The sequence below is a fragment of the Ambystoma mexicanum genome, chromosome 12, assembly GCF_040938575.1.
Source record: "Ambystoma mexicanum isolate Mex_15411 chromosome 12, UKY_AmexF1_1, whole genome shotgun sequence".
NCBI classification, from domain to species: Eukaryota; Metazoa; Chordata; class Amphibia; order Caudata; family Ambystomatidae; genus Ambystoma; species Ambystoma mexicanum.
In genome coordinates, this window is record NC_090936.1 from 1052688956 (window position 1) to 1052715251 (window position 26296).

At 46.7% G+C, this 26296-nt stretch overlaps 1 protein-coding gene across 1 annotated transcript in view; it reads left to right on the forward strand.

The window, feature by feature from the left end:
* Positions 1-26296, forward strand: part of TSPAN33 (tetraspanin 33) — a 350655-nt gene that overhangs the window by 257138 nt on the left and 67221 nt on the right. The window contains exons 4-6 of the mRNA XM_069629578.1: positions 852-926; positions 6149-6244; positions 7189-7317. Of these exons, the coding sequence (XP_069485679.1) occupies positions 852-926; positions 6149-6244; positions 7189-7317 (300 nt within the window). The remainder of the gene's footprint in view (positions 1-851; positions 927-6148; positions 6245-7188; positions 7318-26296) is intronic.

Below are 26296 nucleotides of genomic sequence, written 5' to 3' on the forward strand. Positions count from 1 at the left end.
TAACCGGGACGTGATAAGTGGTGTTTGCATGGCAAACTGTTTATCTCACAAAGCATTTTCCTAATGAAAACAAGTCATATTGAGTAAGAATGACTGAAACTGTGGTAGTAATATATTAGTAATATCTTAGTACAATTCACTCTATAATGATAAAAACTCGAAGGCACTCAATAAATGCTGAACCAGGGAAGATGATTTAGGGGTGGCATAGTGGGTGGGCAATTGCAAATCAAATAGTTAAATAAGGGGAGATGAGAGTGAAGATACTCACAAATCAGTGTCCTCCCTTTACTTCGCCACAAACACTTCAACACTTACCTCTTTAGCATTCACTTCGCCTGACCTTTACTTCGCCTGACCTTTACTTCGCCTGACCTTTACTTCGCCTGCATCTTCACATTGTCTTCGTGGCAGTGGATATGGTAAGGTGAGCTGTAAGGTTAGGGATGGGGTCAAGGAGAGGTTAGGGGGAAGAACATGGGTGTGAAAAGAAGGGGGGCACAGGAGTCCAGCCCTGCAATGACTGACAAAGTGAATGTTAGAAGAAGGGGAACCCAGAAGGCGTAAAGGTATGAAGAGGAACATGTGATATGGGGAAGTGAATGCTGAAGAAGGATTGACATATGGTAAGGTTGACTTTCAACATTGAAGGCGTTTTAATACAGAAGATGCAATGGTACAGAGTTAGGCAGACATAGGTTTGCCCTTTGGGCCTTCGCAATTCAGGTTTCGAATATCGGACCTGGAAGTGCTGGGTTCAGGTGCTTGCTGTGAGTGTCTGGATACTGGGTCTGGATGCTCAAAAGCCCATAGAGCCGAGTTTGAAACGTTGTCCTTTTTTCATCCTGCAGTTCTCTGTCTGCTTAACCATCGTCTTCCTGCTGCAGTTGGCGGCTGGGGTCCTCGGCTTTGTCTTTTCTGATAAGGTAAAACATCACAAAAATGTATTTAATTTTCCCACAGGATGCCACATATAGTGAGGAAGGAAGTGAGTGTTTGAGAACTGTTCCTCTGGGCGCAGACATATGCATCCTGCCTCCCTGATTCAGCGTGTTTAATATTTTAAGCATGTGTGTGGACAGCTGCACCTGTAGTTGTCGCTGTTCTCTGTGTGCCCGGTTATGGATCTGAGAGGGAGGGGTCACTGGACTGCAAGGTTTCTGAATTTTGAGGGGTGTATGAAGAATTCAGAGTTGAAAGGGATTGGTTGATAGCTTCACTTAGCAAGTTCGTCTTTCCTAACTATTGGGGTGAACAATAAAAATAGATCCTCCCACAAATAGCTGTGATCGTTGGCTCCACCCCATTTCTTGTTGGTCTGTTATTCTCACATGTAGTCCTGCTCTCTCACTCCAATCATTGCTTTGGTCTTTCACTCATGAGCATGAGCGTAATGGCTCGTTCTTTTATAAACACCCTTATTCATTTTCCTTCTTTTAACTTGCTTATTTATTCCTTTGTTTTAACTCTGTCTGTACTTGGCCCCTCGCCTGCACTCTCTCTCACCTCTCTCCCTCTTCCTCTACCTGTCCACCCTCCTTCCTTTTTCGAATTTCATTTGCTTTATTAGTTTTCTATAATGCTAATTCATAGAAGCGTTTTTAATGGGGAAACCTCCATTGGAAAACGCTCTGTGAATACGGGCCTTTGTATGGTCGACCACTTCGCTCTCTATGTTGGCTGATAAATGTGAAACTGGAGGCGGATGAGACATGAAGAGCCGATAAAAGAGCAAACAACATGAATAAAGCTGTTAGCAAAAATCTGATCGAGAGACTGCATTGAGGCTGCTGCTTGAGAGATCTGTTCCAAAAGAAGACAGTTTGATTTTAAACCGATATAATGTGATGCAGCTTTTGAATCATTTGCCTTCTATGAGGTCCATATCATCCAATGACATCAAGACTGTTGCATTCATTGCTGACTCCATCTTGGACCGATCCATTTTACACATCCATTCAAGGATTGTCTACGATCTCATAATACAGAACACTGAAGCCCTATGTTTCCTTGGTTACTATAAAAGAGATCAAAACGAAAGGCATTGTTGAAAGAAATCTGGCATGCAAAACTGGCGAAGATGGTGTTCCCCACTGCAGACCTCATCCTCCTGCTTATGCTTTGATAAAAGCTTTTGAAGATAACATTCCAGCAATGGAAGACTTAGATGAACTGGGATTTGATCGTGAAAAACCTATGGAGATAGTGATGACGAAAAGAAGTTCAAAATCACCATTGTGACCCAAGATTGTGAAAAATGTTTAAAGAAAATGAATGAAGAACCTGTTCTAAGGGGATTGAGTGATCACAGTTGGGGATGGGTTGCTGGTGCTCTACATGCTAAAAAAGAAAGCTAACTTAGTGAAGCAAGCCCAGTAGTAATCAACTCCTTGGGCTCGTGGAACACGGGTGGCTTTTCTCACCTAACTCAAAAGTCAAACAAATTGCTTGAGTCACTTGATATAATCTGCCTCCAAGAAACTTGGTTGCGAGTGCTGCCCCTTGTGGAAGGGTTCGATCTAGCCTTTAATCCGGCTATTTGCCAAGGTGAGGTCGCCCGAAGTCCGGCATGCTTACCAAGGTAAAAAGAAAAAGTGGCTTGCGAATTACCAGCTATAGCAATCCTTCTGCTTATGTCCAAGTGACGACCGTCACCAAGAGCGGAAACACAGAAAATTCGAACACCCGGATTCATGTGATAAATATATACTGGCAACATGAAATGGTTGTAGAGCTGGAGTTTTTCGATCATTTATGCGACCTTGTGGAGACAATGCAGCCATCATAGTGTGCAGAGACTTCAATATTGATCTGTTAACGAGAGATAAGTTGCAACAAAAGGACATACAAAATGATAACCTAAGAAAAACCATAGTAGAAGAAATTGACGTCAGAAGTATGGACATACTAAATGGAAAGATGTCAGAGAGATATACCCGCACATGTGACTTGGGAAACGCGATAACCAAAAATCTATCCTGGATTATCTTGTTACTTCAAAAAGCATGACGATGAACATCTGTGAGATGAAGGTCATTAAAACAGACCTAAGTGATTACAATTTACTAACAATCACCTTTAAAACAGAACTCACAAAAGAACGAACAAAATGGAACCAAATGATTGAAGTGGCGCAAGGCGGAAATCGGCTGCGAATGAACAGGACCAAGATAATAAATCTGATAGCCTCATTAGATATATCAAGATCTCATAATGATTGCACGTCGATCGAATACGATGCCCTTCTCCAAATATATAAAACTCAAAACCAACAAAATACGAAAAGTTTGGTGAAGAAGCACATTTATGATCTGGAAGTGGTCAGAAAAAAAGGATCCTACGAAAATAGCTGAGAACTTTGGAAGATTCTTGTTTGACAAGGGCCACGATAAAGAAAGAAAAAAAGAAAAGAAAAATGCAGTACAAAAACTGGATCAAGTGCTATAGAGCAGTACTCGAACAAAATGATGCAGAAGCCATGATGTCATGTCTAGCACAAAGAAACTCAAGAAATTTTTGGGCTGCAATCAATGAGCTGGAAAGATTGCAGAATGTGAGTTTATGCAATATGGTAACTGAGGACTTGTGGACTGCACATTATACTACGCTCTTTCAGCAAAAATGGATCCTACTTCTGGCCTTGATGAGAAGAAAAACTTCTCGTGGAACATCAGTATGGAGAGAGAAGACATTTACAGTAACATCAAGAAATTAAGTGCTGCTCGCGCTCTTGGGCCTGATGGCTTGACCAACTACATCCTAAAGCAAAACCCAGAAGAGTGGGCTGACTTTTGTTACAAGCTCTTTAGGATGATATTAAAAGAAGGAAGAATACCAAAGACCTGGAAAAGAGCCATAATCGTCCCCATTTTCAAGAAGGGTTCGAGATTAGAACCTAACAACTACAGACCCATTGCACTACTAGATGTATTGGGGAAACTCTTCGCCACCCAGCTGCTGAATCAATTGATAACTTGGATCAAGCATGCCGGTGTGGCAGACGCGAGGCAAACTGGCTTCGTCAAAGGTGTGGGCTGTAGTCTTAACATGTTCATTCTGAACATCTTGAAAATGGAAGCGATTTAAAAAAAACATCTATTTACGTCGCATTCATTGACTTGGCACATGCCTTCCACGGAGTTGATCGAGAGCTGCTGTGGACCAAAATGACTAAAAAAGGATGTCCAACTTTTTATTCTGGGACATCTATTCAAGTTCGGTTGGATCAGAGTGGACACATAACAAACCTGATAAGAACCACGCGTGCCATCAAACAGGGCTGTCCCTTGGAAGCCACACTTCAACATTTTTCTCAGATGTTGGCGAAGCTCTTGAGAGTGTGAATTCATATCGTCCAAAGATTAATGGAGAGCACATAAACATGATTATATACGCAGATGACATCGCGATATTAGGTCTAACACCCATTGGCCTGCAGAGGAAGATCTGAGCTTTTAAGGATTATATTGAAAAAAATAAACTTGAGATCAACATACAAAAAAACAGAGATCCATATTCTAAATAGCCTGCATGGAGCCAATAAGCAAAAAGCCAGCCCAAATTTTCAATGGAGGTTAGGCAAGGATGCCCTGAAAGTGGTCACAGAGGCAAAATACCTTGGCATTACAATAAGCGCAAGTATTATTGACAAGCCTATGGTAAAGAAGCTGGTTTCGAAATGCAAACTATTTGCCGCGCAAGCTGCTAAACTTCATGTGAAATACAGAAAAAGTTCAATGCTTCCACTCGTACGCCTTTACAGGAACAAAATCATTCCGGCTATGATGTATGGAGTCGAGACTCTATTTGGGTGTGACCACGAATTGTGGTCAAGATGTGAAAATGTGATATGGCGAATACTCCAACTGCCCAAGGGCTTTCCAACTGCCTGTATGAGTATGAGATGAGTCCGTCTTCTATTAATACGATTGTCATATGAAATTCGCTAACCCTATATAGAAAAGCATCTGGAGCTGATAACATCGCACAATTTTGCATACTGAAAAAAAAAAGATAAACCATCAAGCGAAGGATTCTTAGGCCTCTGGAGATCTTCCTGTGAGACGATCCTAAAGCAGCTAAATAAAGATAAAGAAATCCTTCTACAGAACCCAAATTTGGTGGGAAAAAAAAAACGACTTGAACAGAATTGGATTGACACCTGTGATAAGAGAACGCAACATACAAGAATGAAAAACAATACACCCGAAGCAAAAAAACTGAATGTCCTTCCTAGGTACTTGACTCAATTCCCATGCAAAAGGAGGAGATTAACTTTCCTTAAATTTAGACTAAATGCATGGGTAACAAAAGAAACCCCGTACCAAAGCAAGCAGAGCTGTGTGTTAGACCAATTTTGCAGTTTCTGTCATGGTGCGGAGGAATCTTTGAAACATTTAATTTTGTATTGTCCATATAGGAGAGATGCAAGTATGGGATGCATGGGGCAAGAAATGGACAAATGTACCACGTGTACCGCTGAGGAATGGTGGAGCTTGATGCACATTGGTGAAAATAACAAACTGATATTTGCAGTGACTGCCTTTGTAGAGGTAATAGCTGAAAGTCTTAAAATGAGAGGTGGTCCTATAAATGATGAATCGAATGAACTATTATAGTTCGGTCCTTAGAATATGGACCTTTTACAAAGCTTAATTTATGAAGTAGTTGTTTTACTTTTATGTAAGATTTATATGTTTTAAGTTTAATGCAACATGATTTTCGTCAATGTTTATGGAAATATTGACGCATCGCTTATTTTCTCTTTTTAAAGGTTTGTAAATCAAATAAAAAAAAAAAATACAAAATAAAAAAAATGTGAATTTGTTGGTAGTAGGGGACTTAATCTGAGGTTTTGGGGTTGTCTGCAGAGTGGGCACTAGAAATGTTCCTACTAGTTGTCCGATTCACACTGAGATGTTAGGTCTCTTCAGGTGTCCCGTTTAGTGGCCGATTGTGTCCACTCTACTGTTGGGATCTACCGGGTCGAGTTCCAACTCCAAAGTTGGTGTCACCCTAGTCCCTTGAAAGCGGTCTTGCTGTGGTGAATTAGTCCCCCATAGACTTGTTGGAATAGAGCAGTTTTCATTGTCAGTCTTGGATCCTGGTCTTTTCTTTCCCGCTCTTGACTCTTGATCCTCTCTCGCAGGCTCGAGGAAAAGTGAGTGAGGTCATTAACAACGCCATTGTCCACTACCGGGAGGACTTGGATCTCCAGAACCTCATCGACTTCGGGCAGAAAGAGGTGAGTACTTTTTCAGGTCCAATCAGTGGCTTGAAAGCCAAGTAGTGAGGCAGAAACCAGCATTTGCTTTAATATGTCTGTAAGTGCAAACTACAGTAGTACTCGGCGTTACCTGAAAGGTCTTAATCATCACTGCGTTGTTGCAGAGCAGAGCACAACCGCCTTTTTCTCAGCACAGCGTAAAGTGTTTGCAGAGTTATCCCTAAAAAAAACATATATATATATATGCAATAAGACTAGTATTCTTCAAAAACTGGAAAAGGCCATGATCGTCCAAGCCTGTGAAATGTCACAGTTTCACTAACCACTGCACACTTTCCACCATGAGGATATATGTTTGCCTTTCTTACCTGCAGTTTTGTGAACTGATCGGAACCAACCAACCAAAGTTCACCCTAAGGTACCTAGGGTTATCCACATGTGGACCCCTTGCTCACTATGCTGAAAGGCACAGCTCCACCTCACTGATGAGGCCCGACTGGGCCGAAACATATGTCTGGGGTTGCTGTTGGTACTCTTGTTCAAAGGAGGATTGCCTAGCATTTCGGTGCTGGACTGCTCAAGTGGGCAGGACATAGACTGATATGCAAATGTATATTCCTCCTTTGTGAAAGGTACAGTGAGCTGAAACATGTGCCTGCGGACTCTGAGTGGGTACATTCCCAGAGAACAGGTTACCATGCCATGTTCTTTCTTGCAGAGGGGCTGCATGGAATAAACCCAGAGCGAATACCTTTTTGACCAACTCTTCCAATAACACGACCCCATCCATGCCCATGTGAAGTTTGTGTGCTCTGCAAGTTTGTAAGGAGGTTCCAATTTTCCCCTCTTCTTTGTGGGGAGGCACTGGAGAGAGGGAGAGACAGAGGCATACCATGTAAAAGTTATAGAACAGGCAATGCTTTCTCCCCTCTGACCCCAATATGTGTTGTGTTAATTTACAGTTTGACTGCTGTGGTGGCATCTCCTACAAGGACTGGTCTCAAAACATGTATTTCAACTGCACTGTGGAGAACCCCAGCAAGGAGCAGTGCTCGGTGCCTTATTCTTGCTGCCTGCACCCCGATCGGCAGGTGAGTGAACCTCGCTGGGGCTGGGTAGTGGCTCCTGCTGCCAGCATTCTGTCCAGCAGTTCATTGCATATCCTATTGTCTGGGTGCTGAATCCTGTTACATTCTGACCAGCAGGTTATTGTGCCTTTGTGGGTTCATGCATCGGGCTCCTGGTAGTGGGAGGAGGTTAGTACACCATTTTTGCGCCATTCTGGGTCGTGGAGGGTGTTTTTTGATCATATGGTTATTGTGCCGCCTCCAGCTGCACGGCTCTGTGTTTGTTTGTTTAACATTTATATAGCGCACCAGGTACCCTAGGGCTTAAGGGCACTTAAACACGAAACTCAGACAAAGGAGGTCTCACACAGAACAGAAAAAAGAAGAAAACTGACCAAGGACCCAGCCTGAAAAGGGAACAGAGTCAAATGCTATGGAAGATGCCAGTCTATGAAAAAAGAGCAGTTTTCAGCCCTATCTTAAAAACCTCGATAGATGCAGTAACCCTTAGTATATATGAAAGAGAATTCCACTTCTTGGGAGCTGCAGATATAAAAGCAGCATCCATCGATTTCTTAGTTTTCAAACGCAGGACAATTAGAGTGTTTGTTTTGTCCGATCTGAGAGTTCTGATGTTTTTCTTGAAATGATAATTTTTTTGAGGTACGTAGGCATAGTTCCATGTACACCTTTGTGTATAATAAGGAGAAGCCTAAAAGCAACCCTAGCCTGAACAGGCAACCAGTGTAAACTTCGGCTTGCATCCAACACATGATCTCTTCTTGTCAGGCATTTCACACCTCTGACCGCTCCATTCTGTAGGACCTGGAGTTGATAAAAATCCGATAATGGCAGACCGACCAGAAAACTACAGCAATAATCGATCTTCGATCCAATAATGGCCCTTGCCAGTGTTTCATAATTTGTTTCTGACACAAACGGTATAAGGCAGTGAAATAGCTTCATAAAATAAGAAGCCAAGGAAACAAGGCTGTTCAACTGTGCCTTCATGTTCAAGTTCTTATCTAAATAAATGCACAGAGTTTTAACCTTGCTCATGACATCTTTTTTTCAGCTTTCTATAGAGAATGACTTGTAGCTGGGTCCTAGCTTCTCGAGTTTATTCTCTGACCCAATTAGTTAAAGCTTGGTTTTCGAGCTATTGATAGCTAAGCCATTTACCACCATCCAATCCTGATTTTTAAAAATAAATTTAATTAATACGGCCTTTGTCCTCCACATATGATCCTGATATGGGGATGATGCACTGTGTGTCGTCCGCATAATTTCCAAATATGATCCCTTCTCTTTACAACATCTGGAAGAAGGGAATCATAAAGATATTATAAAAGCAAGTTGACACACAGGCTCCCTGGGGAACACTGTACATGAGCGTGGTAGGTTTTGCTTCAGCACTATCGCTAGCTACCCTAACTTGCTTCCCCTCTAAAAAGGAATTGACCCACTCTACCGCATCTTGAGAAAAGTTGACATTCATCTTTAACCTGGTGGACAAGATGGCGTGATCCACCAGGTCAAAGGCTGCTGACAAGTCTAGAATCATTAGGAGCGATATATGGGCCCCGTCCATCTTATGAAGTAGATGAGACTTAAGAGCCAATAAGGCCATCTCAGTGCCATGGTTCATACGAAACCCTGTCTGGTACTCATGGTAGACATGATTCTGCTCCAGAAAGATGGAAATCTGATTATAGGCCACCCTATCCAAGATCTTCAACAAGAAGGGTGTGTTTGTAATTGGCCTATAATTAGATGCAGTGAGGGGGCAAAGATTAGGCTTTTTCAGTAAAGGTGTGATTCAAGCGTTTTTAATGTTATCTGGACGCATTAACTAACTTTGTCAGAGCTGGGATGAGGACTGGAGAGCACTCTTTAATTATAATAGATGAGCAGGGATCCCCTTAGTAGCTAGTGCTTTTTAGTTTAGAGATGACCTTGGCCAGTTTTTGTTCAGAAATAGGCTGAAAGCTGAAGGCGGCTTGTTCCCCAGGTTTATTAGTTATGGTGTGTAAATTGTCCTCTAACACTTGCTTCGGCATGTCGAGTTTTTTTTCCTCGATCACCTCTCTAATTTTCTCAAGTTTATTGGATAAGGCAGATTGTATTTCCGTACACCATACCTCATCTTTATTAATAGTGGCTTGCGTCGGGCCCGGAGTATGCGACTGCTCTTTTAAGATTTTAAACAATTCTCGGTTGTCTGACTTTGCTTTTATTATCCTGGTGTTAAAAGACTCTTTCTTGGCCAAATATATAGCAAGTTTGTAGTCCGCAGACACTTTGTTATAGGCTTCGAGATTCGCAGGATCTCTACTTTTGAGTGCTGGGAGCTCTTCATTGAACAATGAATTGCGTGCCACTGAAGGTTGTGTTTTGTTTTTAATTGGCGCAAGCTTCTCTGTAATTCAACTGAGAGAGTTCGAGAATGTGGTAGACATTTCTTCAAAGTTGTCTATTGCGATGATCTGATTAAGGGTGGACGCCCAGTCAGCAAGGTGAGTAACATTTAACTTACTTCGATTTGGTACCTTAAGTGATAGCTTAGGTACAACATCTCTCCTCTCAAAATAGTCCATCTGTATTTGAAAACAAATACAGAAGTGATCTGACCAGGGACATGCGTTCACCTCTTTATTAGAAAGGCTCAGGTTCAAAGAGGAAACCCAATCGAGAGTGTGTCCCTTAATGTGAGTAGGGACTCTAATATGTTGAGACAGATCTAAAGAATCAAGTATATTTTCCATGGTTTTGGCTGTGGCGTCTGTAGCACATCCCAACCATAAATTGAAATCGCACAATAAGACTAATTTAGTTTTGGGTTTAAGGAAAGCTAAAAGGATGCTATTCAGGGTAGCTGCGAAGGTGGGATCTAATAAAGGAGCTCTACATAGTAGGAGAATATTCAGAGTAGTTTCTACACTTACAGCTAGTTAAACCCTGAGAAGTTCAGTTCCAGGTATTGAATCAATCTTACAATTCCATGTTCTAAACTGAAATTTTATAATGAGGGCCACACCCCCCCCCCCCCTCTACTAGATATTCTGTCCTTTCTGATTATGTGATGGCCCTCTGGAGTGGCTAACTCCAGTATAGGATCTGCTGCCTCAAAGCCCCAGGTTTCAGTGAGGGCACATATATCCAGATCTAAGTCCTGAATCATGGTTTCTACCCGAGTAGCGTGCTTTACAAGAGATCTAGTGTTTAGTAACATGCATTTGAGGGAGCAGACAGTCTCAGTAGGCTTGTCAATGATAGGCTTGTCCCTATGGGTCGGCGTAAGTACACTAGATGTTAGAATTTCTGAGCATTCTGATGAGACGCTCTGTAGAGGCTCTATTACCGAATTAATTTGGTATGCAGTGATAAAAATCGCAGCAAAAATATCGCCTATACAAAGAATCGCGGCAAAACTGCAGTGGTTTGACCCGGTAAAGGTGAACCCTGTTATACCATTTAAGGGAAGCAGGGGTTGTGGGGGTGTCCCCGGTCCCCTTAAATGGCATAATGGGTCTGGGGGTTGCGGGGGTGTCCCCCGCATCCTTTACATGGATTGTGGCAGCAAAACCACAGCATCTTTGCCGCGATATTTTGTAACCACAGTAATTTTTGCTGCGATTTTAACACATGGAACCATTAATTTGAGCTAACATGGTGCCTGTCACCTCGTGGGTTGTTACACAGGGGTCTTTTGGACCAAGTAGGGGGTCTAAAGTGATATAGGTGGATGCAAGATCAGAAGCAGGGTAGATAATCTGCTTGTCAGAGACCATAATGAAAGGCTGACAGTGACTGTTTATCACGAGATATTTCAAGTAAAGTGGAACTGATGTTAGTTGTCTCCCTGGGAGCACATTGAAAACATAATGCATCCATGCGGTCTCTAGCTTGTTGGATAGCGGCCATGAACTCAATAATACCCATGATGTTAGCTTACCTGGGAGGGATAGTCAATCCTGATCCCTTACTCCCGTAGTGAAATTCACCCACGAACTACAATAAACATGGGAAATGTAGTTTGTGGCGTCAACCTCTTCTGTTTACAGAGCGGCTAGCGTTCTGCCTCAAAAGAGAAAAGAACAACTCCCTCAAGAAGTAGTTACTAGGAGGTACTTTCACTATTATTTTTAGCAATATCAAAGTTTTAAAAAACAACTTCACAATTACAAAACAGGATTCTAAAAGACACAGTATTAAGCACAAATTCTAAAATAATGGCGGTTCACTTCCTCTGCGGGGGGCTCCTTAATGTTTGCAGCTGAGTGCTTGATCTCAAGCCTTAATTGTGATCCTGCTGCCTGCACTCCCAATGGCAGACAAGTGGGGTCTACATGCACCCATGCAATATGGTGAGGGGAAGACATCAGAAAGGTGTCTCTGCATTCTTTTCTGATGCAATGCTCTTGGATGTAGTGTAATTTAGGCTTTAGATAGTGCCAGTACAAGGATTTTTGGTGTACCAAGTGAATTATAATTTTGTTTTTCGCTTTGCCATGGCAGAACATTTGTTGGTTTTAGGGGCAGTCTAACGCCACCATATGGAGGCGCCCTTAACGGCATAAGATTGCACTGCCCTAGAATTGACCCTACTTATAGACCATCATGATTTATTTGGATCTATGAAGACTTACCGAGGGTTTCTGCCGAATGTCATTGTTGTGGCCGATTTTAACACTTTTTTACTGTAAAGATTGCCCCCTGCACCCTCCCTTACCACTCTTCTCCACCCCCCCTTTCTCTATACCTAACCCAACAACCCGCACCCCTATCTATAGGTTTGCAGTAAAAGATGTGGCAAAAGAAATTCTGCGAAAATGGCCTTCAGGAAAAGTAGATAAAGCGATTTCTTTCAAGGGTCTTCTTCCTCTTTGTCAAATTCATCATTTTAGGAGTGTGAGGGAAATGTGTGCTTCTTGGGTATCCCGTCCACTCATGTCCCATGCTAAAGTTCAAGGCTTTGTGCAATGTATAGTGTTTTATATAAAATTGTAGAAAATTCCCACACCCCACCATCAACGACTTAACCGATAACAGTAGGTTAGAAATAAGTGCAGATGGCATTGTTCACAAACTGATTTTATTTTTTATTTTAAACAAATCAAGTGGTGCCATCCCACCTTCAATAACGAGAACTTGGGCAACTTCTGAGGAAAACGCATGTTCATTTAGAGGTCCCCCTCGTCGTCTCTTCTTTCGCTGGGGCCAGGTAGAAGTCTATCTTTTCTTTGTATCTGCCTACAGTTGGGCTGGCATTGACATGCAACAAATAGATCCTCTTTACAAGGTTGATGGGAGGGGAACTAAAGCTATTGACATGCAAGAAAGAGACCCTCTGTACAAGGTTGATGGGAGGGGAACTAAAGCTATTGACATGCAAGAAAGAGATCCTCTGTACAAGGTTGATGGGAGGGGAACTAAAGCTATTGACATGCAAGAAAGAGATCCTCTGTACAAGGTTGATGGGAGGGGAACTAAAGCTATTGACATGCAAGAAAGAGATCCTCTGTGCAAGGTTGATGGGAGGGGAACTAAAGCTATTGACATGCAAGAAAGAGATCCTCTGTGCAAGGTTGATGAGAGGGGAACTAAAGCTATTGACATGCAAGAAAGAGATCCTCTGTACAAGGTTGATGGGAGGGGAACTAAAGCTAGTAATGGATTTATAGACCAATCCAATTAGCTTGCATGAGCAATGTGATCCAGTTTCACTGGCTTTTGTAGCGAGCTGGGGAAGGTGAATCTTGGAAGGAGAAACGAGATGCAGATGATAACGTTTAGAACTTCATTCTCACATGTTGTGTTTCTTTGTTATTCATTTTTTTCTTTACGGAGACATCGTATCGCAATGGCAACATGGAAGTTGCTATGTATGTCTTTTGTCCTAGGGGCGTTTTTCAGGTCACGTGATGGGAACTGACGGCATTAGTGTAGGAACTATGGCAAATGACTACCATCCGGAAAAGGACAATGGTGAATCCTGGTTGGTATTCAGCATGAACTTTCCAAAATGATTCAGGTCATGTGATCAACATGTAAGAGACATGTGCGTTGACGATGGACTTGTCTGCCCATCTTTATGGACTGGACAGTGGAGGCTGGCCTCCTATCTAGATCTATCCACTGCATGTTTTTGTAACAATGCTGATCAGTTTCATTTTTAGTCACCAGTGGTGGCCCACAAGGTGGAGCGGTCTGGTGGGTGGGTCAGGTTGGTGCAGGATTATTCTGGCAGGGTAAACATGAAGCTCTGTTGATTGCCTTGCAAGAGAGTAAAGCTGTCTCTGCCTTTGCTGCTACCCGAAGATGTTTGCGTAAGCTCTGTTTGCCCATCAGTTGTGACCTGTCACGCTATGAGGGTGCATCACCAGTTTGTGAACTACTTTCCCTTAAGCCCCTTTGACCTCAATTAAGTTGTAAGGATTCCTATTATGGACTCCAGTGGGGTGATCGGGAGGAGGCTGACCATAAATTGTTCTTATTCGCAGCCGCACAGGAACCAATGGTTTACCCAGCAGCGGGACCAGACGTAGAGGTATTATATGATATGATATGATGTGGCATTTATAACGCGCCTGTACACAAGTGTTTCTAGGTGCGACGAGACAAGAAGGGGGAAACAAAGGGAGGACAAAATTACGATCTTATTAGGCCTTACATCATTCAGAGCGTGCAAGTGTGGTGAAGAGGGAAGGGTAAAAGTGCCAAGGGGATAGGAAGGGGAAGGGCAGTTAACTCACAAGTGCAGCCAGCGGGTGGCACATAAGTGCAAAGAGAAGGGACTGTAGGGTTGCAGATACAGACCATTAAGTGCTGGGCAACCCGGAGACGGTGCAAGGGTAACTAGACATGCAGGAGCCTGGGCCCAGGTTCCAAGGGTGGCCAGGTGACCAGAGCATGGAGGAGTCCGGTGCATTACAGGGGAGAGGAGGTGAGAAGGCAAAAATTAAAAGGATGGTCTTGAGTTGCTTCCGGAACCAGAGGTTGTTCTGCTCAAGTTTGAAAGAGGCAGGGAGGCTGTTCCAGAGGGAGGCCCCAGCCGAGGAGATAGATCTGCCCCCAACTCTGCTTGGAGAAGCATCTGACCCTCAGAGAGTTGGTGGATGAGCGGAGAGCTTGAGAAGGAAATTGTTTGGAAGTTGGAGATAGAGCGGTCCCAGGCCCCAGAAGGCCTTGTGGACAATGCAGAGGGTCTTGAACTTGATTCTTGCAGCCACAAAGAGATTTCAGAGCTGGAGAGATATGATCCCTGGACTTCAGGCCAAGGGCAAGTCTCGCAGTCCTGTTCTGGATGAGTTGAAAAGCTCGAAGAGAAGAGGCAGGAAGTTTTAGAAAGAGGAAGTTGCAATAGCCCAGCCTAGAGAGGACCAAAGCTCTGGAGACAGTGAGCTTCTGGGGGAGAGTGAGAAAAGGAAGAATAAATCTGGGGAGGTGCAGCTGATAGTTTGACTTCTTAGAGACGTCAGAGATGTGAGGAGAGAAGGAGAGGGTGGAGTTGGAGATGACACCAAGGTTCTTAGTCTCACAGGAAGGAGCAGGAGGAGGGCCCAGAGTGGACAGGCAAGGAGGGAGCAGTTGTCCCAATGAGGAGGATCTCCGTCTTACTGGCATTAAGGCAGAGATCATTGGTGGCACACCATTCCTGAATTGCGGCCTGACAGTCTGGTATGAGAGAAGAAGCATAAGTGGCTGAAGGGAACCTGAAAGAGAGCTGAGTGTCATCCGCATAACATTGAAAATTGGAGCAGAAAGTAGCGATGTGGTGGGCAAGAGGGGCCAGGTAGTGGTTGAAGAGCCTGGGAGAGAGGTTAGACCCCTGGGGCACACCACAAGTAGAGAGAGATAAAAGAGAGGAAAGATCCCAGTTGGACCTGAAGGGGTTGTTCAGTGAGAAAGTAGGTCAACCAGTCCAGGACCTGATCAGTAATGCCAAGGTTGTCACAGAGGATATGAGCAGGATATGATCTGATATGGCATTTGTAACACGCCTATACTCAAGTGTTGCAAGGCGCGACAAGGCAAGGAAGGGGTAACAGAGGGAGGACAGAGGCAACGATCTTACTAGGCCAAGTGACAATGAGATCGCTCAAGTGCAGGGGAAGAGGGAGGGGGCAGTGCTGTACATGGGATCAAAACAATAACAAGTGTGGCCAACAGGTGGCAGGTGCAAGGGTAAGTGCAGACAGCAAGTGTCCAAAAGTGCAGGTAGGCGGACTGTATGGTTATGGTTACAGATACAGACCCAAGGGTAAGGGTTGCCGGAGGCAGTGCGGGTGTACAACTGGGCGGGTAGGGACCCGGGCACGAAATCAGAGGGTAGCCAGATGACCAGTGCTCCTTCTGGGGGAAGGAGAGGAAAGGAAGAATACCTCTGAGGAGGTGCAGCTGATAGTGATAGGACACTTTGACCTATTCCCTGAGGGCTCTTTTGTCACGTATGCGGATTTCTCTGAAAAACTGGGCTCTGACTCCATCAAAGCACTACAATACTACAGAATGAGAGCAGCATTCAGGGGACGCTGGCCTTCATTTCCAAATGAACCTGAAGAGTGTGAAGTGCTGAAGTGCTGAGCATGGTAGTAAGAGGCGGGAGTCCCAGAGGACTGGTCTCTAGATTATATAAGAAATGCCACGGCACATTGACCCAACCACAGCGGGCTAGAGAGAGATGGGAATCAGATTTGGCTATCCAGGTAGATGATGCGCAGTGGTCCCGCTGGTGCGGTCTGACTAAAGAGGTGTCCCTCAATGCTCAACACAGGCTTATCCAATTCAAAATACTTAATAGATTACACTACACCCCTGCAAAAACTACTAAGTTCGCCCCTATGGGGAATGGCAGCTGTATCAAATGCAACGCAGTAGTTGCCGACGCACACCACATGTACTGGGTCTGCCCTCGGGTCGCCCGATTCTGGCAGGAAGTTGCCAACATCCTGCAGGTGTGCACGGGTGCCCCCCCTACTTTGTCGCTTCCAAAATACCTCTTTGGTGATATCAGGAAAATAACAATTAAATTGAGACGCCTCTTCAACTTGGGCTGCCTGGTGGCCAAACAATGTATATTGCACAGATGGAAGTCTGGATGTGCTCCAGAAATTGGTATGTGCGTCAGGGAAATTACATATGTCAATTAATGCGAGGAAGCCTACGTCTCATTGGTTCCATCAAGCTGCAGACCTAAGGACATTTGGGAGCCGTTCCAGGAACACCTGCGTAACCAAAGTCCGGACCAATGATGAAAAGGAACACTGTAAATGTGAAAAGATATGTTGACTGAGATATGTTTGTAAATTTACATACTATACCTTCGCGAAGTTGCACAAACTGTAACCGTATAAGATGTATGATTTTAAGGAATGTATTCTGCACTATGTTAAAATAAGTAAACATTTTAAAAAAAGGGACTACCTAGAGGAGGGTGGAGCACAGCAGAACAATATACAAAAGAACAAAGCAGTCGACAAATGTAAACCTAGAGGAAGGAAGAATGCAGCAGAACACAAAGTAATACAATGCAAAACAGGGCAGTCAATGAGGAAGAGCAAAGGGGGCGCATGGGTGCAGGAGGCTGGAGAAGGCACACACGATAGTAAGTTGCGAGGGACCACACAGTCAGGGAGGCGCCGCTGCGAGCGAACTGCACACACACACGCTGCAGCGCGAGAATACAACTTTTACAAATGCACAATTTACTGTGCCACAGAGCCCCAGCACCGGAGAAATTGACATTGGCATTGCCTGATGATGGTGGGGATGGCCTGTGGGGACAGAGGGAGTAAACACATGTTGGTGCATGCTTACCTGCTGTCTGGCCAGGGGTTTGGGTACTGGGTCCTCCTGGTCCGAACAGGAATTGCCTTTTTCATGGTCTGCCCTTAGCTTCAGACATCTGGGCGAGAGACGCCCTTGATCTAAGAGTTAAGAGTAGAAAGTAAGAGGCAGGGCTAAGACGGTGGGTGGTGCTTAGGCCAGGTGACCTAGATCCACTTGCCCCTGCTCCCCATCTGCAAAGGAAAAGAGGCTGGAGGGCTCCTTAAGTAGGGAAAACGAGCAGCAACCAAGAAGGCACCAGGTGAGTGGGGTTTAGTCCAGGTGACCTAAATCCATTTGCACCTGCTCTCCATCTGCAAAGGAAAAGAAGCTGGAGGGCTCCTTAAGTAGGGAAAAAGAGCGGCAAGCAGGAAGGCATCAGATGGGTGGAGCTTGGGCCAGGAGGGCTCCTTAAGTAGGGAAAAAGAGCGGCAACCAGGAAGGCACCAGGTGGGCGGGGCTTAGGCCAGGACGGCTACTGAAGTAGGGAAAAAGAGCGGCAACCAGGAAGACACCAGGTGGGCGGGGCATAGGCCTGGTGACCTAGATCCACTTGCACCTGCTCCACATCTGCAAGGGAAAAGAGGCTGGAGGGCTCCTTAAGTAGGAAAAAAGAGCAGCAACCAGGAAGGCACCAGGTGGGCGGGGCTTAGGCCAGGTGACCTAGATCCACTTGCACCTGCTCCCCATGTGCAAAGGAAAAGAGGCTGGAGGGATCCTTAAGTAGGGAAAAAGAGCGGCAAGCAAGAAGGTACCAGGTGGGCGGGGCTTAGTACAGGAGGACTCCTTAAGTGGGGAAAAAGAGTGCATGGTTGACCGTATGAAGAGCAGAGAATAGATCGGGGAGAATGAGTACAGAAGGGAGATTTGAGTCAAGATTGGAGAACAAGTCAACGTAGAAGTGTTGTATTCGGGCAAACGTAAACAGGTATACTAAAATAATCAGGAGAAGGCCATGTCTGGATAAAGATGTCATATGATATGATATGATAGGTTATTTATAACGCGCTTAATACCCAGAGGTTTCTAAGCGCGGGCCGGGGATTTAACCTGTGTCGCTCCATGTCATCTTGTTTCCAAGGCGAGCAAGTTGCTGCTGAGCTATCCTCCTAATATTATATTGTCTAGGTCTAGTAAAAATTAAATGTTCCCTCAGGTTAAATGTTTGTCTTGTAAACTGGAACTAAATCTGGTAACTGCAAATGAGTAGAGTATGAGTTTTTTTAGCCTCTTCAGGACCACACAGCAGAATAGTTGCTACCTGAATCCCCTCCTGTCTCAGTGCCACAGAAAAGAGGAGTTTGCTTTTTGTATGAGTGTGTTTGGAAGTAGGTGTGGAATGGTGGGCCATGATGTAATGATTATTATGTAGGGTGAAGTACAGAAAGAATAATACAACATGGGTACAGAACGGTGTAAAGAAGTCCTCATACCACCTAGGACCTTACCGGTGCATCATATTGTTGGGATGGTTTCTAGGTATGGCAGGAGTCGTCTGCGGGTCCATCTGACTCCCAAGGGCCCAACACCCTTACCCAGAATAAACGGACGACTCAGCCAACGGCAAGTTCGAACTGTGATTTATTGCAAAAACCAACAGGGATCATACAAGACAATAAGGATTCTCCAGTACATCTCAACTTTACAATGCGTGCTTCCCAATTTTGTTGTGATATTACATCATCACCTGGGCCCTTCCCTGAAAAACCTACCCCAGGTATGTATTGAGTACCGAGAGTGGTAACCCCTATAGTAAACCCCTATAGAGGTTATTCTACTGGTCCTTGCATGTCAGGTGGCGGACCTGCCCCATCCCCAAGTATCTATTACATTGTTGCAGAGTAGTGGGCTTACCATTGGCTCTTGCCCCTTTGCAATCCACCCAGTAGGTTTCTGTCTCAAGATTGGCTGGAGTTGGTCTCCCCAGTCCTGGGACCCGACTCAGTTCTCCGCTCTCAGTCCACTTCTTCAAAGTGATGTGAAACAACTTTGGTCCTGATTCACAGAAGCATTTTATAATGGCAGAATCCCATTGGAAAATGCTATGTAAATCAGGTCCTATGTGTCTGAATTGTAACTGGTAGTATACCACCTTTGCCTGTGAGAGTGCGTCTCCATGTTGCAGCATTTGTTTCACTCGTCGCCTGGGCAGCTCGGATCGGCTTGCTTTCCCACCCCGGGTGAGTGCCCATTGTCTGGTTTGGACCACAAAATCGAGCTCTTGAGTCTGCAATTATGAGGACGTATTCCCTTTTTCTGCAGCTTGTCCCGTGTCGTCTAGAGTTTGGAATTCGACTCGTTTATCGCTGACCTTGGCTGTGAACTTGGTTCATGCTTCTCACAGCCCATTCCTGCTGCTTTTGCCTTCGTTTTGTGGCTTGAGGCCTCCTGTAATTTTCTTTAGACTTGTAATGCAGTTTCTACATGTTCATGTTATGCTAGGTTTCCTATAAATTAGTTACACATGGTTCTATCATGCTCCATATATACTCATGTAGTCCCATAGGATTTATTGCTATAAGCATCTTCAAGCTTGCTCAGGATCTCTTGTTGTAAAGACTGGAGGGGGGTGTCTGTACTTCCGCTCTCTATATGGTAGAGGAGAGGCACAGAGGATCCCAGCCAAGATTCTCTATTATTGGTAACTTGGTCGAGCAATCAAGGCCTAGCTTCTCAGGAGGTGATGCAGGCTGGTTCTTAAGTACAGCGTAGTCCCCGAACCCCCACAAAGGAATGTCCGCCCACTGTATTACTGAAAACAGTCTTTATATAATTAATATTCAAAGGTATGTGCACGATCACAATAGCGCACTTTGTACTCGGAAATCAACAATGATAAATATATACAATTCTAAAGTGATACCACCAGTGTTATCGAATCTCAATAAAGTGCATCAACTGTACGGTCAAAATGTCACATAGACCAATAACGCGGAAACCAGCAATAGAGATAGGAAGGAAAGCAAGATGGTTGAAACGGTAGGCAGAATACTGGCCCCTACCACTAGGTACAGTTCTGTGTGGAGATTCTCCGCCCCCCCCCCACCTGGGCAACCTGTAAAATAAAGATATATAGCACAAGCCCAGTCCATATATTGTTCACTAGTCTTATTTCCTCCTATTAATGTTTTACCCCCCCCCCAATGTACATGGTGGAGTAGAGTTCTTCGAAGACGCGTCGAAGGATCCTTCTTGAGTGACTCCCTTTTAAAGCAGGAGCCACGGATCGTCGAGAGGCGTCGAAGATGGTGAACTTGGCGTTGATGAGAAGTTCAAGGGTGCCGAGACCCCGACGTCGATCCAGGCGGTGCTCGTCTGCGACGTCCTGCGAGGATGAGGTGTGCGGGGCACCTCGGCGATGGATTGTTCAGGACCGCAAAGAGTTTCAGAAGAATTGTGGCCCAGCAAGGGCGTTGAGCCGTCAAAGTCGTTGTGGCCTTCAGGTGGCGGGAAACCCACCGGCGGATTCTCCTTTCCGCGTTGATCGTACTCGACTTTCTGCGGCGGGACAAAGCGGTCGACGTTGCGGACAAAGGAGTCCTTGGATTCAAATGTTCTTAGGCAAAGGAGTGGGCGGCTCCGGTCGTCGGCGGCACAGCGTCATGTGGTCCCCACGGCTGGGCAACACAACTTCGACGGGCCTCCAGCGGTTACACAAACCTGCGAATCCTGGTCGACAGCAATAGACTTCGACAGCGGCGAAGTCCGGGTGCTTTGCTTCGTTCTCCTCAGCGGTCCCATCTCGGGTCGTCAGCCTTTCGAGGGTCTAACTTCAGGGAGCTTCGGCGAAGGTTAGCGGTGCTCGATGGTCCCTCGGAGCACGGGAAGAGGGCACCTTACCAGGTCCTCTCTCGGATCAGTCCTTGACGAGTTCGGCAGCTTACAGATCAGGTCGAAGCAAATGCAACAGCAAGTCTTCTTCTACCAGCTGGGCGTCGAGGATCAGCAGTTCCAGTTACTCTTAAAGTGTAGACACAGCTTCTGAACAATTTCCAGTGGTGAGAGCTCCCCAGATATACTATCTTGTCTCTCATCCACACTGATGGGTCACTCTCAGCAGCCAATCACACAGAAGGGCATTCATGCAGTCAGTCAGCCAATCAGGCACACAGTGCATTCAGGCCATCCTCCTCCCTCTCAGACACTCACAACAAGGAATGTGGATTGGGACAAGTACCCAGCCATTCAACACTACACACTGCATTCAGGCCAGTTTCGGGCAGGGCTGTCTCAGTCTTTGTCTCTCATACCAGAAGCCAGACAGCCACAACAAGAAGTGCATATTGGTCACACACTCCATTCACCCAGGTCCCACCCACAGGGCGTAACCACAACATGCAGTCACTGGGAAGGCTCCAGTCAGTCTGGACTGGACTTCACAACAACACCATATATAGAAATTCCACCCAACAGCCAGTCGGGGGGGAAGGGACAGAGTCAGGGCTTCCCAGGACTTTGGGAAAACAAGTTAACGGGCAATAGAAAGCAAGAGGCCACAGGGGCCATCTTGTTTTCCATCAGGAATCAACTGATTCCAATGGCAGAGCCTGGATATCCCAAAATGGAGGATACACAGCGCACCTGTCAAATTCAGCATGGAGCTGCCACCAGCCCATACTCTGCTCTGCAGGCCACCCCAGGTTCCCAGAAACATACACTAGGGGCACAGGGTTGTACCCCCACCCATTGGTGCCGTAAGGGTATCCCATGGGTCTGTTCACCAAACCAAAAGAGAGAGAGCTGCACCGCCAGGAGTCCCACATGAACTCCTGCGCGGAAAACACAACAGAACACACGATAAAAAGGCAGTAAAGGACAAGGATACAGAGGCCCTGTCCCTCCGATGCATTTCCAGCATCACACTTGTTGCCTTGCGTTTCTGCGTTACTCTATTTGGCTAATGAGAAAAATAATAAAATCTTTCACAGTATGTATATATAGCTGTCCTATATCTATAGTACTGTGTAAGCATGTTCTTTGTGTATGCGAATGTGTGTTCATGTAATGCGGTGCAGGGCTGCGAGTTTGCTTCATGACTAATGTTGCTATGTCGTGGTGTCACTAATGACATCAGCACAATGGTTGCTTTGTTCTTAATCAAGACTGTCCATTAGGGTATTCCGATCCACAACCTCTGTTGTGTCCCCTGTTCCTGAAAGGATATGCACTAGATTTGGTCTGTATGGCTGGCTGAGTGGTACCTTTCTGTGTACGTGTCAGTCAGTGGTGCACTTGGTGTTCGTCCAAAATACCATGGGCGAATTGAGCGTTCCTGGCTCTTCGTCCCGTCATGTACCAGGGGGTGAGGAGGGGCATTCCTGGGACCCCTCTTCAATATGTATGCCAAATACAATAGCAGAATGTGCAAATATGCATACTAATTGCACAATCTCATGTGGGAGAACTAGCATAACATGGTCCTACTAGAATCAACCTTTCATATCGACCGCTTGGCCAACATAAAGTGTACATTAGAAACAAAAAAGGAGGAAATAAATCCATAAGAGTAGGGCTAATTGAGACTGGTATGAAGAGGCATCAGAAAGACAGACGGCCTTCAAGATTAGGGGTTCAAAATATATGAATGATGAACTAAGGGATCAGATCAATAATCTGGGTCAACCAGGAAAATAAACTGGGCGAGCACCAACCCTGCTGTATACTCAATTAATGAAAGATGTGCAAGATGAAGAGACCGCAAAGGATGTAATTGAGTTATTTTACAAGAGTGAGAACTGCCTGCTCACACACAAAGCACATGGACGGCACGACTGCCACACCCTCAACTGCCCCTATACTGACTTGCAGCCCTGCTGTCTGAAGTGGTCTTGAAGCTCAGGGCACGATTGTCCAAGAGCTAGTTTCAGTTCAGAAACAGACTGCTTTAAGTGGTCCTCTCCCTGTCCTCGAGATAAATGTCCCTTCCCTCCGGATGTCATCCAGAGTACCATGTTCAGCAGAATGTTGAGGAGACAGGAAGGAGAGAATTCCACTGAAAGGTTAGATGGATGAACCCTTCCTCAAGGCCACTTGTGCTTTCTAAATGGCCTAACTCACCCTTTCCCAAGCCTGCAGCTTCAAATGTCCTCTGGTGTGCCACCCCTTATTGTGAGTTCGGCCTTAGATATGAAAGTGCTTCTTTGAAGCCGGACTCTCAAGAGATCGCCTGATGTGAGCTGCTGGGCCTGGCATGGAGGAGTTACCAAACCTCCCAGAGAGTAAACAGAAACAGGCATCCGCCTTTTGTCTCAATCGCTGGAATGCAGTCAATGCCTGAAATCCAGATATCCTCTCATAGCTGGCCTGAACTCACAGGATTGGCACTGGTATGCTACAAATCAGATGTGGCTTTAATAATTATGTGACTTACCAGCCCTCTACCAAACCTAGGTGTGGCTTATATTTCAAGAGTATCCTGCCACCAGGCGATAGTTAATTGTAAACATTATTCTCCAGCATGGGGTCTGGCATGGATTCACATGCTCATGAATATTCCCCGTCGTCAGGCTGGGAATCCTCGGTAAAGAAAAAACCAGTATCAGTTTCGTTTCTGATCTGTCTTTCGTAGTAATAACCAATCACTGATCTCTGCGTGATACTGACCACAGCCAATGACTGCCCTCTACCTAAGCCCCGCCTCTGGCAGCCATCTTCAGATTTTTACTGCACGTTCATGTGTTGGGATCCTCGTGCTATTGCTCTCGAGCGTTAGTGCTATTTTTTTCACGTTTTTTCTCAAAAACTTCGTTTTTTCGGTCAAAAGAGCCTCAAGCTCCACCGACTCTCCATCCGATCAACGGGGACCCGTGTCGGATTCGTCTGCGCCCCTCAAGGGTGAAGATTTCGTCGAGCTACGCTTTTGGAGGACTCCAGAAGTTTCTCAGGCCCGGTCATGGCCCAGGAGAAGGGAAGCTCGACGCCCGGAAAGCTGTTCAGGGTCTGCCCTGGATGCCAGCTGCAGAACGTCTTCAAGGAGGACGAACACTCTTTTTGTCTTTACTGCCTACATGAGGACAAGACGCACGTGGAGAAGGACTGTGCGTTTTGCAGCAACATGTCGGAGCGGACCATGAAGGACCGCCATCAACGCCTCGCCAACTGGCTAGAAGGGAAGAGCCCGTCCGGCGAGAAGAAGAGGAAGAAATCCGAGCGGTCTTCTAAGACCTTTGAGGACGCCCCGGCGACGGGGGTCCAACATAAGGCCAAGCACCGTGAGTCCGCTGGCACCGGGAGCGCCGAACGGTCGGGCTCTATGGGCGCCAGGCAGGGTGCACCCTCCCCGGCACCATCAACCACGAGCCAACGCTCTGGGTCGGGTAAGAGGAAGGCCGAGCACCCGGCGAAGCTCCTGGAGAGGCCCCGGTCGAGCTCAAAGGCGGAGGGGGAGCGAGGCAGTGTCCCCCCCTCAAGGATAAGGCGGTGAGCGCACCTAAGGTGGTGAAGGCCTTAATCCATCCGGCCAAGCCCTCTATCGAAACTGTCGCGGCGGCCCTGGCTCAGCCTGTGGAGGCTACACCAGTGGTGGCGACCTCGGGGCTCAGAGTCTCCCTGCCACCTCGGAGGGAGTCCTCTTTTGTGCCCATCGATAGGACCCCCGTGAAATCCCCCGTGGGGAAGAAAAAGGGGGGGCAGGGCGTCGTCATAGATTCGGCCTCAACCTCCGAGGAGGAGCTGGTCGAGGTCTTAAGCCACGGCCTCGGCGTGGAAGAAGACCGGCCCGTCGGGATGGATCCCGACGCAGGTGACGACGACATCGTCGAGGGTACCGACGGGGCCCCTGATCGCCTGTCGGATTCCCCTCTGCCAGCGCCGCGAGACAACTCGGCGGCCATTTTGTTGGCTATACAGTCCTTATGCTCAGAGATAAGGACGAGACTACCTTTGCCGACGGAACCTCTCCCGTCGGGGGACCCAGAACCGGGACCTTCTGGTGTTCCCCCTACCAAGAAAAGAAGGATCCACCCTCCACCTCCTTTTCAGCCGTCGCGCCCCTTCCAGCCCTCCTCCCCGTCCACCCGAGGGGATGATACGGGGACTGACACGACAGCGGCGGGTACGGACGACGAGGTATACGACGAGGATGTACCGTCGTCGCCTCCCACCAGGGCTTCTCCGCCCGACGAGATTGGATCGTTCCACTCCATGATCACCAGGGCATCCAAGCTTTTCCAACTCTGCCCTGAGGAGAAGAAGAAGGAAGGTTTCCTTTATCAGCGGCGCGAGGCCAAGAGGAAGACGGTCCTCGCAGTGCCTCTATTGGACGACATTTGGGATGAGGGCCTCACCCTCCTCAAGAACCCTTCCACGACGCCAGCTAGAAGAGACCGGTACGAGAAGAAGTACCGGGTCCCGGACACGGCCCCCCTGTGCCTCCGGGCGCAGCCTACCCCGGACTCCGTCGTCTCCGCGGCGGCCAGGAAGAAAGCGGGGGGGGGTGCGGCCTCCACATCGACTTCCCCACCGGACGGCGAGGGAAAGAAATTGGACGCTATGGGACGCAGAGTCATCTCGTCTGCAGCGACGACGATTAAAGCGGCCAACGCCTTGGCTATCGTGGCCCGCTACGACAGGGAGCTCTGGTACAAACTGGCTCCCCTGCTGGACTTCTTGCCGGACGACAAGAGGGCAGAGGCCCTGGAGATCCTACAGGAAGGTGAGGTGGCTTCGGACCACGCCATTACCGTTGCGACGGACATCGCCGACACTGGGTTCCGCCAGTTGGGCAACGGCGTTTGCCTTAGGCGGCGTGGATGGCTCAAGGCTACGGACTTCCGTCAAGACGTTCAGACCAGAGTCCTGGACATGACCTTCGATGGGAACAACCTGTTTGGGAAAACAGTGGACGATTCCCTTCTGGCCATTAAAGCGGACACCGAGACGGCCCGGGCCCTTGGAGTTCTGCAACAACGACGGACGCCCTTTTGGAGCAGCAGAGGCAAGGGCGCCTCCAAAGGTTCCGGCGGCGGTTTCTCCACCTACCGTCAAGCGGCCCGCTCGTCGTCTCAGGAGGCCTACAGAGGACGAGGCAAGTCTGGCGGACTCCGCCGTCGTCGCCAAGGAGGTCAAGGCGGCAAAGCCTCGTCGAAGCAGGATTGAACCGGCCGTGGGGTCGGGCCCCCACCGAGGCACCCCGGTGGGAGGCCGGCTGGCGAGCTTCGTCAGCGTGTGGGAGTCC